We start from the raw sequence: 13,721 nt of genomic DNA, 5'->3' as shown, positions 1-13,721 counted from the left end.
AAATGAAATGGTCAAAGCCGTAACTAAGTACCGAACCCCGTCGCGATTTTTCTAACTGCAAATAATTTCTCTGGCATAAAGCGATGGCCTGCAGAAATACAGGTATTTTATGCTCCTTTGAAACTTAACCTCCCGTAATCTTGGGCTCATACGCGCATACAAAGCACAAAAGAACCTATTTTTCCCTCTTCGTTCGGCCCGGTATCACTTCTTCAACTTCAAGAACGTCGTATAAATTTTCATATAAACCATAAAAAAATACTGTGGCTTAATTTCTTTATTATTTATCTAAGAGCCTCTTGAAGAAGTGGCGAGCTTATCTATGCAGCCAAGACCATATATTTCGCAATTTCGTGAAGGTAACTCAACGAAGGTTAACACGATGCGAACACGTGAAAAAGCAATAGATATAAGCAGATTTATTCACTATTGAAGATAACACAGGTACAATCGAAGCTGACCTTACTATTTGATGTTATCTATAGACTTGAGGTTTCGAAGCTGAGGGAAATCACATCAATAATATAAGTGTGAGAAGCCTTCAAAGATCCCCATGCGTTTATACGCTTCGGGCCGCCATTTTGTTTCTTTGTATTGAATTTGTCTCTAGTGCGCATGCGTGACATTTTTTTTTTTATCCTGTCGTTCTTGCAATCCATTTTTACGTAAAAACTTTGGCACTGTTTGGAAAAAAGCTCAATCACGCTTCAATTGCCTGCGTTAAATTATCAAGCCCCCGGGATGCTCGTCGGGAAATTAAAATAATACCCCTAAAAATGACTGAACATCAAAAATTGCTCCCCAAATACACCACAAGCAAAAATTACCCCTAAAACACCAAAACGCAATTTTAAGTTACCCCATTGTATTTTCTCTCAGATACCCCCAAAATATCTGAGGCACGATTTTGACCCCTAAAAAGCCTCCCTATTAGGAGAGAGTATTAATTTTTTTTAGAAGACCCAAAATCACGTAACAAAAATTCCATAAACTACTACAAGAAGACAATATCTAAAGATTTATAGCCAAATCCGTTGTTGCGCGTGGTCCCAGAATCGCAAATTCCTTTCTTTGTTTGGGAATAGCGCATAGTCAATCAAACCAAACAATCAAAACCAGACAAACCGCCCCCAAAGTTTGTGTCTGACTACGCGCTATTCCCAAACGAGACAAGGATTTTGGATTCGCCGAGGTCGCGCAGCAACGAATTTGGCTGTAATACGGTTTTATTATCAGTCCTTGAAAAGCCATTAGCCTGGGCCTCCTGTGGACTGACCACAAGACAAAGTACATGTTGGTATAGTATGGTAAGCGTAAAAAAATAAATATTGGAAAATAGACAGTTTCTGTGTCCAAAAATGTTTGACAATACATATTTTCATTTGGGTAAAAGAGATGGCTAATCGACCACTTTAACCCTGAGGTGAACATTGCATATAAATATCTCGTAATATTCAATTCTTCAATTTCTTCTTGTAGTCTTCGTATCCCAGGCAGGCTTTTCTCATTGACGTCATGAACGAAGGCACACCAGTCTGAAAGCAAGTATTATTTTAAATGTAAGCTTTTTGTCGCTGGTATCGCCCTGAATTTTAGCTCTGTCTTTTTGAGATATGGTAAAAGTTATGTGCAGCTCATGACAGTCACAAAAAGGAAATAACGTCGAAAATACAGGAAAACCATTTCTTACAGTAGTTGACCAACTATAGGTGAATGGTAGAAAAGTAAGTTTTCATTTACGAACGTATATGTAGACACGTAACTGGGAGGGGAGAGAGGGGGGGCACAGGTGGTGCCCATGCGCGCTCGGCCGCAAAGTGGGTGATTTCGTTTTGAAGGATCGTCAAATACTATCCTTTTTTTCATGTGACTACGCACTCCTTCCCTCCCCCACCAAGCAAATCCTTGGTATGCGTCGCTGATTTACCTTAGCAGCCCAGTTGATAAGCCACGTAGGGATCATACCCCCAGGGTTATCGAAGTAATACATGAAAGCTGGGGAGATAATAAAGAAAGTGTACTCAATTTCCCTTCATGGGAGCAGAACTTCCAGTCGAGTGGCTAAGGGTCTGGAGCTACAGTGCAGAGGAAGCCAAGACATGAAGTGGAGGTTTTAGGAAACAAAGAGCCACAGACCAGAGCAAACCAAGACATGAAGTAGAGGTTCTAGGAAACGAAAGAGCAACAGAGAAGAGCAAGCCAAGAGATGAAGTAGAGTTTCTAGGAAACAAAGAGCCACAGAGTAGAGCGAGCCAAGACATGAAGGGGAGGTTCTAGAAAACAAAGAGCCACAGAGCAGAGCAAGTCAAGACGTGAAGGGGAGGTTCTAGGAAACAAAGAGCCACAGAGAACAGGAAGTCAAGACGTGAAGTAGAGGTGGATATGAAACATTTTCTTCAAATAGACAACATTGTTATTTGATTTAGGCGTAATTGTTTGGCGAAACAGATGAAGGGTGAGCCCTGTCCAGTTTCTAGGAAGGGTTTTAGACAATGATAAGTAACATAACATCAAACCCAACACTGATAACAAGAACGGTCCGAAAAGTAAAAATCACAAAACATCAGCTACTCGCAACGAGAGCTTCGACTGCGTTTCAACTCACCTTTTGTGCCTTGCTTGCCATCACTTTGAAAAGTCAGAGTCTGGTTATAGTCTGCCACTCGCACCACTCCAGACTTTGCAGGAATGCTTGCTACAGGGTGTGACCTGGCTATAACCACGGTCGTGGGAATGCCATTGATATCAAATTCTCGTAACTCTCTGATATAAGTGTACTGCAGTGTTAAGGATAATTATATCCTGTTTATGTAAACGGGTCAAAAGGCTTAGTACGTTTGGTAGTTAGTTGGTTAAGTATTAGCTGAATATTTTCATTTTGTTGAGGCCTGGATCATTGCCTGCTACTTTTTCCACTACCAGCACCACCCTCTTACCTACCAACAACTGACCTCTGCCAACGATTTTCCTACCCCTACAATAACAACCCTCTTTCTTAGTCCCTTTTCTCTCTAAACAACAGCTTTTTTTCCTGCTACCACCTCTCCTGGCACCTCTCTCCCCCCTGCACGGAAAGAAAGGTTCTGAAGGGTTCAAGTTACCAGGTCTATAGCCAAGGGGGTTTGGGGGATAACCCCCCCCCCCTGCTCGACTGAAAGGTCCCCCCTAATGGACGGATGAGTACCACTGCAAGCCAGGGCAAGCGACCTATGAGAAAATGGTCTGTAAAATGGTAGACCACCAAACCCCAACCCCCAAATCCTGGTTACGGGCCTGGCTCCTAACATTTTTACTAAGAATTATACAAAGCTGCAAGTAAACAGAATATGACAACATATATGGGTGTGGCTACGATTCAGAATGGGGAAGGGGTGGGGGGATATCCATGGTCTCACTAGTTCATATGTCTATTTTCCATACATCATCAAGGATACATCCCTGTTAGACATCGGAAAAGGGTAATTCACATTCCAGTATATCCCTTTCACCCCAGATTCCTCAAATTCTTCAAGGGCTGGGGAAAAATTTGAAAGAGAAAGATTAGTAAGGAGGCCCATACCCAGGGGGGTGCAGGGAGTGCATTTGCACCCCCCACAACAGCTGAAAGTCCACTTAAGTTCGCAATATACATGCTATTTGTAGACAAAACTATAAAGCATAAAGCAAATAAGATAAAAAAAGCCATTGTAGATCAAGTGGATACTAGATAGATACTAAAATGGCATAAAAATCCCTGTTTTTTTTAGGGGGGTGGTCAGATTTTTATCAGAAAACCTTCACCCTCTCCACCCTCTTCCTTTCCGGAAAATAGGCCCACTTTTTTGGATTTCGCAAAATTAAGTTGATGGTAGGATAAGATTTCAAGGGTTAAAAACTCCTTAGTATGTCTATATGGTCTTTGAAAAAAGGGGGGTAAACCCCTACCCCCCCTAGTACTATCCAGTACTATCTATTATACCTTTAACATATGAATCCCATTTCTTTCTGTAATCTAGGTCCATATAGACAGCTTTACAGGTGTCGGTGGGGACATCTACTAGATCCCCAAGGATCTTATAATCATACAATCCTGATTCCTGTTGATGGATGAGAACAATCAGAACCTGCAAAAGTTATCCCACCAATAAGATTTAAGCTAACTAAATGCAGCAAGACATTGCTTGTATTGGTGAGGAAAGCAGGAACAAAATTGTTAGAAGATAAAATATTTGTCAAAAGTATTCATCTAAAATGCAATATTTATTTTTAAATAGATGATTTTTTTTACGGCAAATGAAGCAGTTTCTTTTGAGGCTGCCTGCCTCCCCTATTCTGCTGCCCCATGTCCTTCTTCATTGGGAATAATATGTACCTCTTTATATCTTCGGTATATCTTGCAAGTAACTTTATCACCAGCAGACTCAGTGAAGAACTCAAAGTCATCAACTGTTATGTTATTGATCTCATTGGCAGCTTTTAAAAACTCATCATCAGTGAACATTCTGCAGGTAATAAGCAAATTGAAATACTAGCCTGTGTGGTTCGCCATCATTATCTTCTATAAAGGATTCATCTTCCATAAAGAAATCGACGACATGCAAAAGCCACTCGTCCGCCATTTTGAATCAGGGATCCCAATACGTATTCCGGACCAAACATAATGGTATGGCCCTTTCCACCCGGTTTTTCTGCCCTGGTGAAAAAATCCTTTCCATTATGCATTGGTCTTGATAAATGGAAAGCAGCCTTTTTCTCATGTGGTCGGGATGCATGCAAGTGCACCCATTGTACCCAGCCTAGGTACCACCTTGCAACAACCGGATGAAAGATAAGTCGAAAATTCAGATAAAAATTTGCTTCTTGGCTTCTTTTTTCAGGTCTCACATAAAATCTAAGATTCAGAGGTTGCCCTTTAGAGCCAATGAAGTTTCAGGTGTTGTCCCCTTCTCCCCTTTCAAGATAAAAATCTGTCACTTTACCGTAAGCCCTTCTCTTATCAACCGCCTACCCCTGTCCACACTTAAAATAAACTGTCTCTTATTAAAAGAGAGGCACCACAATTTTCGGAATCCCACCACCCCTCCCCTGCTTCAACTGTCAAAAGGAATGAAAGAGCCAATACAACAAACCAAGCACTCTCCTGTGCAAGTGAATGCTAGTTAAACTTGAATTGCGTGAATAGGAAGGTCCTAGGGAGGGTCGGAGGAATATAATATAAATGGAACGATCGATTCTGCTAGGTAGAAGCCGTGTAACGAAGACCCTGAAATTCCATAGTAACAGTACTATTGTGGCGATCGCTAAGTTAAAAAACTTTTACGTTTTGATATAAGGTATAAATACATTTGATAGTTTAGTGTTATATATCATACCTCTATTAGTCTTTGCAGGAACCCTGGAAAATTACCCGAAGATTTCAGTTTCCTCTGTTTCTTCTTTTACGTGAATACTAAAGACGGGACATGACACTAGGAGAATACTTAGTTAATAATTCATTTGGTCTATTGTTAAAACTATCTGATTAACAACGGCAAGGGTTAAAGCACTTAATATGAATCTATGAGAGAATCGAACAAGATGATTTAGTTAAAAATATGGTAGTATTTAAGTAATGAGTAATAATAATTTGATGCTTTAGGTGGATACATTTTAGGGATGAAACGGCTGATTGAATCTCAAATTCTCCCATGTCACGGTTGATGCAACACTTGTGTGATCATCCGTGAAAATAAACAAAGACAAATTGGAAAGACGGGAATCCGATAATGACGGGTATTAGAAGTGGAGTTATAAGCATCTTTATATTTCTTACAAGAGTTATCATTTCCAATGGACAATTATCGCGACTTCAACCTGGGAATACGGCGCCTTCTTTTACGCTGCAAACTCTTGGCGGGAGAATCGTTTACACGAAACACAAGCAAAGCAGTACATCAAAACCTCGACACCCGATTATATTTCATGCATTCACGAGTCGGTCAGCGTTTTTGGAAGCGTTGTGGACAGACATGGACTCCGTGGAAAGCCTTCTAAAGAATTCACCTCGGAATACGCAGTATGTATTTATGTCTTTTAGTGACACTGCGAAAAGCGATGTGCTCGGCATGCGAGGTCAACTGTTGGACGCCATTCATCATTACTACAGGTACATAACTTGTTGTCCCAGTAACGTACACACCTTTACCCGCCCCTCACACCCTAAGAACTGTCCTCGTGATATTCGTCGAGCCGTTTTAAATAAAATAATGGCAGATTGAGAGTTAATTATTAATTAAACAAATTTCCTCTTTTTCTTTCTTTATCCACAAGATTTTTCATGGTCAATTGCAGTTTTCCGTGTTCATACTTTAAAGTTCTTACAACCTTTCACTTAAATAGCAGTCTAGCCAAAAGAAAGCATAGATCAGCTTTCAAATTCTAAAAAGGAAATTGAATTTGATCGAAATTTGAATTTTCTAAAGAGCTTTGAAAATAAAAATCGACGCTCATTTTATTGGCCGCGCGGAAGGAGATTGAATCGAGTGCCGGGGGGATCAAGTGTATAATTCCAAGTTTAGGCGGGGAAATCTAAAACAACGCACTTTCCTAAATATTCTGCATTTTGATTCTGCTTCAAGAGAATATACACTCGTTCCCAGGAATGAATGAAAGAGCTTATCATCCTTTTGGGCAGTACACAGAAACCATTTAGCAGTAAAACCAAACCATACACTCTTTTTCTTTTACCTTTTTTATAAGAAAGTTCAGCCTTAGATTCAAAGAGATTTCACCAAATTCTAAGAAGGGCTTTAGAAGAACACTAGCATACACACATTGGCACCAGTCGGGCCAAGACGGGACGCTAGGACAGTCTATTACCCGTGCAGTTCGGCAACCATGGACAGCTGTTTCGTCCTTATTAGGACTCGTCAGCATGGCATAGCCGGTTTGCCTCGGTTAAACTTCATCGGCAAAAAAACTGCAGGGCAACTTCGACTCGAACGAAGTGCTTTAAACCACAGCTTAGATCCATGTGGGATCTAGAGCTGCGACCGGGCTAGCGTGATGCCAATTGTGCGGATCACGCATGCGACCTTTGCTAGTCTAAAACTCCGTCGGATAGCCAAACTATCCTTGCGAGTATGTATACATACATGTGGACTTCAGAAGCACACTAGCATACACACATTGGCACCAGTCGGGCCAAGACGGGACGCTAGAACAGTCTATTACCCGTGCAGTTCGGCAACCATGGACAGCTGTTTCGTCCTTATTAGGACTCGTCAGCATGGCATAGTTATGCCATGAACATGCTAAGAACATGCCGAACATGCTAAGAACATGCCGAACATTCTACCCTTCCGGGTAAAAGACATATGGATACTTGTCGGGAAATTGAAACGCTAGAATCCCTAAAAATACAATTTCTAATAGAAACGCCTATTTCCTTTCAGATGCCCCCTAAAATATAACTTAGGCCCGATGTTGATCCCTAACATTAGCCGAGCATCCCTATCAAGTCGACATAGGATGAACCTCTCCCCTGTAAAACCAATCGACAGGCCTTTGAGGTATAAGTAAGACTTGGTGCGGGGCGATGTCGCTGGTTAATCCCTAGTTTTGGTTTTTCAGAAATTCAAATAAGTCAAGGAATGATGGAAGAGCAGGATGTTCAAAATTCTTAAACCATACCGACCACAAATACAATCATGTGGAGGAAGGGAGATCACTTTACAAGCTATCATCTCTAAGACACGCCCCGAACAAGAATAAGCCCCTCAAGACTCATGTTACCAATACCAAACACTTGTCAGCCTGTGACCAGTCCCCTGTGGAACAGTGGAAGCAGCGGTTACATTTTGTGGAGCTACCAGTGTATGAGCTTGGGAACTGGATCCCATATGCGCTCAATCATTGGAAGTGTTTTGGCGCCGGGTGCGCGCTAGCTCAAGTCGCGTTCAAATCAGAAGCTGGTAAGAAAATAACAACAATTTATTTTCGAATAGTGCACACAGATATCTCTTATTCTGTCACTCGTAGTTTTATTTCACGTGTAGTTTTAGGGTATCTTACTTAGATTTGTTAATTCACATTCATTTGCGTAATCATTGGATACCCATAGTGCAATGCGGGTTATTAGCCAGGGATTAGCTGGCAAACCTGAAAAATGTTTTGTGTAGCCTGGTCCTTGGCTATCTTGCCCGGGATTCTGACGGGCTTTCTGTGGTTATTAAGAACTATGACGTCACAGGTACTCGTCCCAGACCCCAAACCGCCTCATAGTTCATTTCCAAGGAAAGGAAACCCTTGGACTAGGCAGTGCTTTGTGTGATTTCTGATAAATATGCTTTACATCAGGTAACATTATCCGAGTGAGCGAGAGACTGGATGCCAGGTATGACTGGCTCCCCTCGCCTCACGCTCTCTCGCACAATTACACGCACTTAGCTGTGAGGTACTACGGTGATGCTTGCCATCATGTGAAGTTCACTCGTAAATCCAACAAAGACAAGCAAAACGCGGGAGATGTCGATGAGCAGAAGAACGCAAAAAGAAAAAAGAAACGCAAAGCTTCTGGGAAAATCGCACTTGTTTCAGCCGCAGGAAATTGTTCTCTTTTTACAAAAGTAAGTAAGGGTAAAACGATTGGGTGCATTTACATTTATTTTTTCTTAGTTTTAACTCGAGGTTGTCGCACATCGAGCCTTTAGATGGAAAAATACGCCCTTTAAAAAATATTTTTTAGTCAACTTTTCATTCATTTATCTATTCAACCTTTAACTCACATCATTGTGCAATAAAAACAAGCACTTAACCCCCTCCCCCTTCCCTTGACATGCTGATTTTTGTTTATTGTAAAATTTGACTTCAAGGGTGGTCAGTATAAAATGTGTAGTGTTTACTGATAAAAAGTGCCCTTTTCGGAGTCATATTAGCCGGAGAAAACTGGCCCATGATTTGTTATTTTTGGAATATCTCAGCGCAAAGCCGACAAAATAGCAAAAACTACGCTATGATGCGAAAGATACTTTTTAATAACCCTCTTTCATCGTTCAGATCGTTCATATGTCTCGAGCTGATGTCGACGCAGTTCTTATCTACCAATCCGCAAATGAGCCCGTCGAAGAACTATCCTGCAAGGGGCATCACTGCTTTTTCCCTCTAAGAGTTGCTGCCTCCATGATTCCACATAGAGATGGAATGGCTATTAGAGACAGATTACTAGCCGGTGAGAAACTACATGCGTCATTCCAATTCACACCTCAGGAGAATTACTTTTTGGCCATTGATGGACAAGGCAAGTTGGCAGAAGTTGGTCTCTTTCTCTACCCGTCCATGATGTTTATGGGCTACGAGGCGAAATGGTAAGAAGATATCTCAGTGTCGGCAAACTGTTATTTTACTACCCAAAAGGCTTTTTATGATACCAGGGTATCCTGCAAATCACGCTGCCTTCTGTTCTGATAAAAAAAATATGCGTGCAAGTCCAAGGGCAGCATTTGCAGAGTATGAAGCAAAAGATTTTCTGAAATGTGCTTTGCATTGCGATATTTGGACTACCTCTGTGTTTGATAATAGTAATAGCAATAATAGTAATAATAATGATGATTATGATGATAAAACTGCGAAGTTTGGGCTGGTAGTTCTAGCTAACCGTGGCACAATAATCGACGCTGAACCGCGCCTGACCAAGACAAGTAACGGGACAATACAGCAAATTAAGGGATTGTGTTCTTTAATAGAATACAGCGTAGCAAGCTCGGTCCCGCTCCCTTCGCAACTTTTTGTGCTATATACTTGAAAGGATGGTTGTTTGTGTGGCAATACGCGCCAATGCCCCGCCCAATCCTACACACCCACTTCACGTCCCCTTCTCTGATGTGAATCGCCGTTGTTATTAATATTCTAATCAAATTCATTTTCATCCTCTCGCCCAACATGAGGCTTTGGAAGCACGATTCAAATCACCAATGCGATTATACGCCTCAGGTTTAACTACAAGACTGACCTGATCCATAACCTGACCGGAAGTGCAAAAATAATCCACGTGTTCAACCACACACGAATGCAGGGACATACGGGTGCGGTGGCTAATGTCATCTTGCCACCCTTTAAAGGTGCGTTCACTTAGCCTTATTGCTTTGCCATGGGTTTTATTTCGATTGCCAATTCATTGCATGCGACTTGCCATAAATTGTATGCGGATTGCCCATGAGTTGCATGTGGATTGCCCATGGATTTCATGTGGATTTCCCACGAATTTCATGTGGATTGCCCATAACTGCATGCGGATTACCTATGACTTGCAAGCGGATTGCTCATAACTTGCATATGCGAACTTCCCATGAATAACATGCGACTTTCCTATGAGTTGCATGCGAGTTGCCTACAGGTTGCATATCTGAAGAATATTCAATGCCACCTTTCTCCTATACAGAATTACAATTGTACCGCAACGTGGAGCTCGATCTGTCCCTTCACTGCAAGGGAGAAAACGACTTTGACTGCCCACACTGGGATCACGTGGTACAACTCGAGGTTTGCTGTGATAAGAAGAGTACCTTATGTGGCGAGGAGCTAGGGAGATGGATCACGCCTTACAGAAGGCAAGGCTAACCGTATTTGCAAAATAAACCGTATCCTGAATAAGCGCAAGCTTTGATAAGAGCCAACCTTAATAAGCGCAAAATTTAATAAACGCCACCTCGAATAAGCGCAACCTTTAATAAGAGCCACCCCGAATAAGCGCAACCTTTAATAAACCATCCCGAATAGGCGTACCCTTTAATATACGCCACCCCGAATAAGCGCAACCTTTAATATACGCCACCCCGAATTAGCGCTGCCTTTAATAAACGCCTCGAATAAGTGCAATCTATAAGTGTCACCCTGGATAAGCACTGTATTACCAGTATTCTTATAACGTTATTTCATAACGCTCTATTTTTGCGTAATGTAAAATTAATTTTACGACAGTTTACATACATTATTTACCTTATTTTCACAGTCCCACTGTAAAGTCCTACTGTAAAGGTGTTAGTATTCACTAGGACGCGAGCACAAACACAAAATGCGAGTGCAACACACCAAACCTTAATACATCTTAATAAGTCTTCGAGTGGAGAGAATGGAATTTTGTCCTGGGCACCACGCCAGCGCCCGCGATATCGAACATATACGATCTTGTTGTCCACTTACCACGTCTTCAGCTAAAAAATTCTATTCATTTATATACGACAGAACAATCGGGCGATGGCTGACACCAATTACACCGCTTCTTCCACTGTTTGCGGAATCGCGCAAGTGCACGCTCACTCTGAAGCACCCATTCTGGGAGAGGGCCTGGAGACCATCCCTTAGTATCCGCCTGTCAGATCACATCCACTGTGAGTCCCTTGATGTTGCTTCTAAAAAAGAGTTGTTCACGTGTTCAAACGGCAGTGAAGCTGATCTTAACGCCCTGATTTGTCGGGCCGATTGTGTAGGTTGTGTACGTTGGTATTTAGTGTTGGCTACGCAACAGACTTTTGGCTCCAAGCTCGACAATTAGGGCGTGCTCATATAGAGGATGATGTCTCGGGGGGGAAGGGGGTAGGGCCAGGGTAAACGATCCTTTGTAGCCGTCTCTTGATGGCCGAAATGAAGCAAAAGGGGTAGAAACGCATGCGCACTTTAGGCAAATTTGTCCCTACCTCCGGCACAACTCAGGGTAATCCTGTCACATGGACTCTGAGACAACTTTGTACCTTGGGTTATCCCTACCTTCTAGGACTTCCGAGGTTTCTCCGTTTGAATGTAAACAGTTGATTTTTACATTAGAGTAAATGTGAGGAATTTTCACTTTGCCCGAGATAGCTCTTGGCCCAGAAACAGCCCCTTCTCCCACCCCAATCGAGACAACTCGCGTGAACAGGCCCTATGCCGTAACCTTTATTACTTTCCAATAAAACAAACGCATATATAATGTTGCTTACCTATTCAGACTCCAAGCATCACTACAGCGGCCAGAAAGAAGACGAGTTTATTGTACCGTTCAAGATTACCAAACTCTTTAAAGGGGGGACTTTTAACAAGACTTACAACAAGCGGTACAAACCAATCCAACTCCGTATCCCTGCACACACCGCGCGCGTGAAATTGGTGGCGACAATTACAGGCCATGGTAGTGATAACCACGGCTGCGCAGAGTTCTGCGTGACGTCACACCACTTTATCATCAACAAAAAGCCAAACGTGCGCGTGTTTAAGGTACCGTATGTAATAATTACAAATGGTATATTTTTATGCGGTTTAAGGTATTTCACTGAATTGATAAATAAACATATATGATAAAACCTCTGGACAATACGTCGAATTTATCCTAGAGCTTATTCTTACTCTTTCAAACGACTACCTCTATAAAGCGGCCACTGTCGCGCTCCTGGAGTTGGCCGCTGTATTCATTATTGATGACATTTTTATTAGATTTATCAGTTTAAAAACACAATATGACCACTGAAAATTATTTTTATCGCATTTAAATTCATGAAACCTATACAAACAGCGCCAGCATTGTTGAGAAACAATGGTTTGAGCGCTCAAACACCACACAACCAAGCAGTTTTTTTACTTAAAAGTTCTGCCGGACACCTATATCCTATACCTTATAAATGCAAAATAATTTTTTTAACTAGGATTTTTTATGTATTAAAATTATTTCAGTTGCTTATATTCTGATTGATGATTTGCGTGACTTGGCATTGTTCTAGAGCGTCAAATGGCGGCGTTATAGACCTTCTCTTATCTACCCTTTTTGTCTTAGAATGCAGCAACATCGAAAGGTTGTGCAGAGAGAGTTGAGGAGGGCGTGACCCCTAATGAGCATGGTACCTGGCTATACGGGCGGGACGGGTGGTGCTGTGGCCAAGACGTGGTCCCCTGGGTGACGGATGTCACAGACCAGGTCAAGCTGAATGGGAAGACGAACACCATCGAGTACTTTGGATGGTTTAACGGAACCGACCCCAATCCCAAGATGAATGCAGGAAATATTTTGATGAACTCCTATCTAGTATATTATAAATCTATATTAGATTAGCTAGACTTTCTTTTTTTTCAATATTTACTCTTTTGTTTGGAAGTAAATTATTTTGTTGGCACATATTTACTAAAATAAAGAAATGTTTGCCTATGGCTCCCTTTCCTTCCCTCTTCTCTCTACTCGTTGATTTTTAACAATAGAGAAAATCATTAAAAAATACAGCCGTCTCTTGCACTTTTTCCTCAACCTTGATCTACAACGTTTCGATCGCAGTGAAAGTACAAGACCAAGACGGTCCCTTTTTGCTCAATATCCTGCGGTGGGGACGAAGCAGGTTGAATTCTTGTAAACCACAGCAGGTACTGACATACAAAAGGATATGAAATGCGATATAATTATATAGCGCAAGGATGGGAAACAGTTGGTACCAAACGGCACTCCGTTTTTCGGAGCATTTTGTGAATTTTCTATCAGTCGCCACAGAGCACATGGATCCCCTTGACGAGGTTCAAACATCTCTTGCAGACAAACTTCATGTTAATCAGGTTTGTAAGCCTTACTTTGACTTCTAGGAGATTATATTAGAGGGGAAATACTTAACCCTAGGTCCATTGTAGAAAGATCATGCAAACCAAAGCAGTGCAAAAAATTATTGAAAAATACGAAGAAAGGGCATGAGCATGGTAAAGGTACACACACTTCATAAGAACGTATAATTTAAGTTGAGGCTGAGCCGTTCTTA

At 41.6% G+C, this 13,721-nt stretch overlaps 2 protein-coding genes across 2 annotated transcripts; one reads left to right on the top strand and one right to left on the bottom strand.

The window, feature by feature from the left end:
• Window positions 1-404: 404 nt before the first annotated feature.
• Window positions 405-5,933, bottom strand: LOC5514371 (phosphatidylcholine transfer protein). Its single transcript, XM_032383954.2, has 8 exons — window positions 5,792-5,933; window positions 5,352-5,447; window positions 4,352-4,481; window positions 3,959-4,076; window positions 3,435-3,514; window positions 2,606-2,777; window positions 1,928-1,995; window positions 405-1,535 (listed from the first exon to the last, which is right to left on the bottom strand). The coding sequence occupies exons 3-8, from the start codon at window positions 4,478-4,480 to the stop codon at window positions 1,455-1,457; spliced, it is 648 nt and encodes a 215-aa protein (XP_032239845.1). The 5' UTR covers window position 4,481; window positions 5,352-5,447; window positions 5,792-5,933; the 3' UTR covers window positions 405-1,454.
• LOC116619295 lies at window positions 5,661-13,141 on the top strand. Its single transcript, XM_032383949.2, has 9 exons — window positions 5,661-6,124; window positions 7,591-7,931; window positions 8,317-8,585; window positions 9,016-9,323; window positions 9,949-10,076; window positions 10,397-10,565; window positions 11,200-11,345; window positions 11,942-12,207; window positions 12,761-13,141. The coding sequence occupies exons 1-9, from the start codon at window positions 5,745-5,747 to the stop codon at window positions 13,034-13,036; spliced, it is 2,283 nt and encodes a 760-aa protein (XP_032239840.1). The 5' UTR covers window positions 5,661-5,744; the 3' UTR covers window positions 13,037-13,141.
• Window positions 13,142-13,721: the final 580 nt, after the last annotated feature.

The sequence above is a fragment of the Nematostella vectensis genome, chromosome 2 (genome assembly GCF_932526225.1).
Source record: "Nematostella vectensis chromosome 2, jaNemVect1.1, whole genome shotgun sequence".
Taxonomy (NCBI): domain Eukaryota; kingdom Metazoa; phylum Cnidaria; class Anthozoa; order Actiniaria; family Edwardsiidae; genus Nematostella; species Nematostella vectensis.
This window is presented reverse-complemented; position numbering and strand designations above follow the sequence as displayed.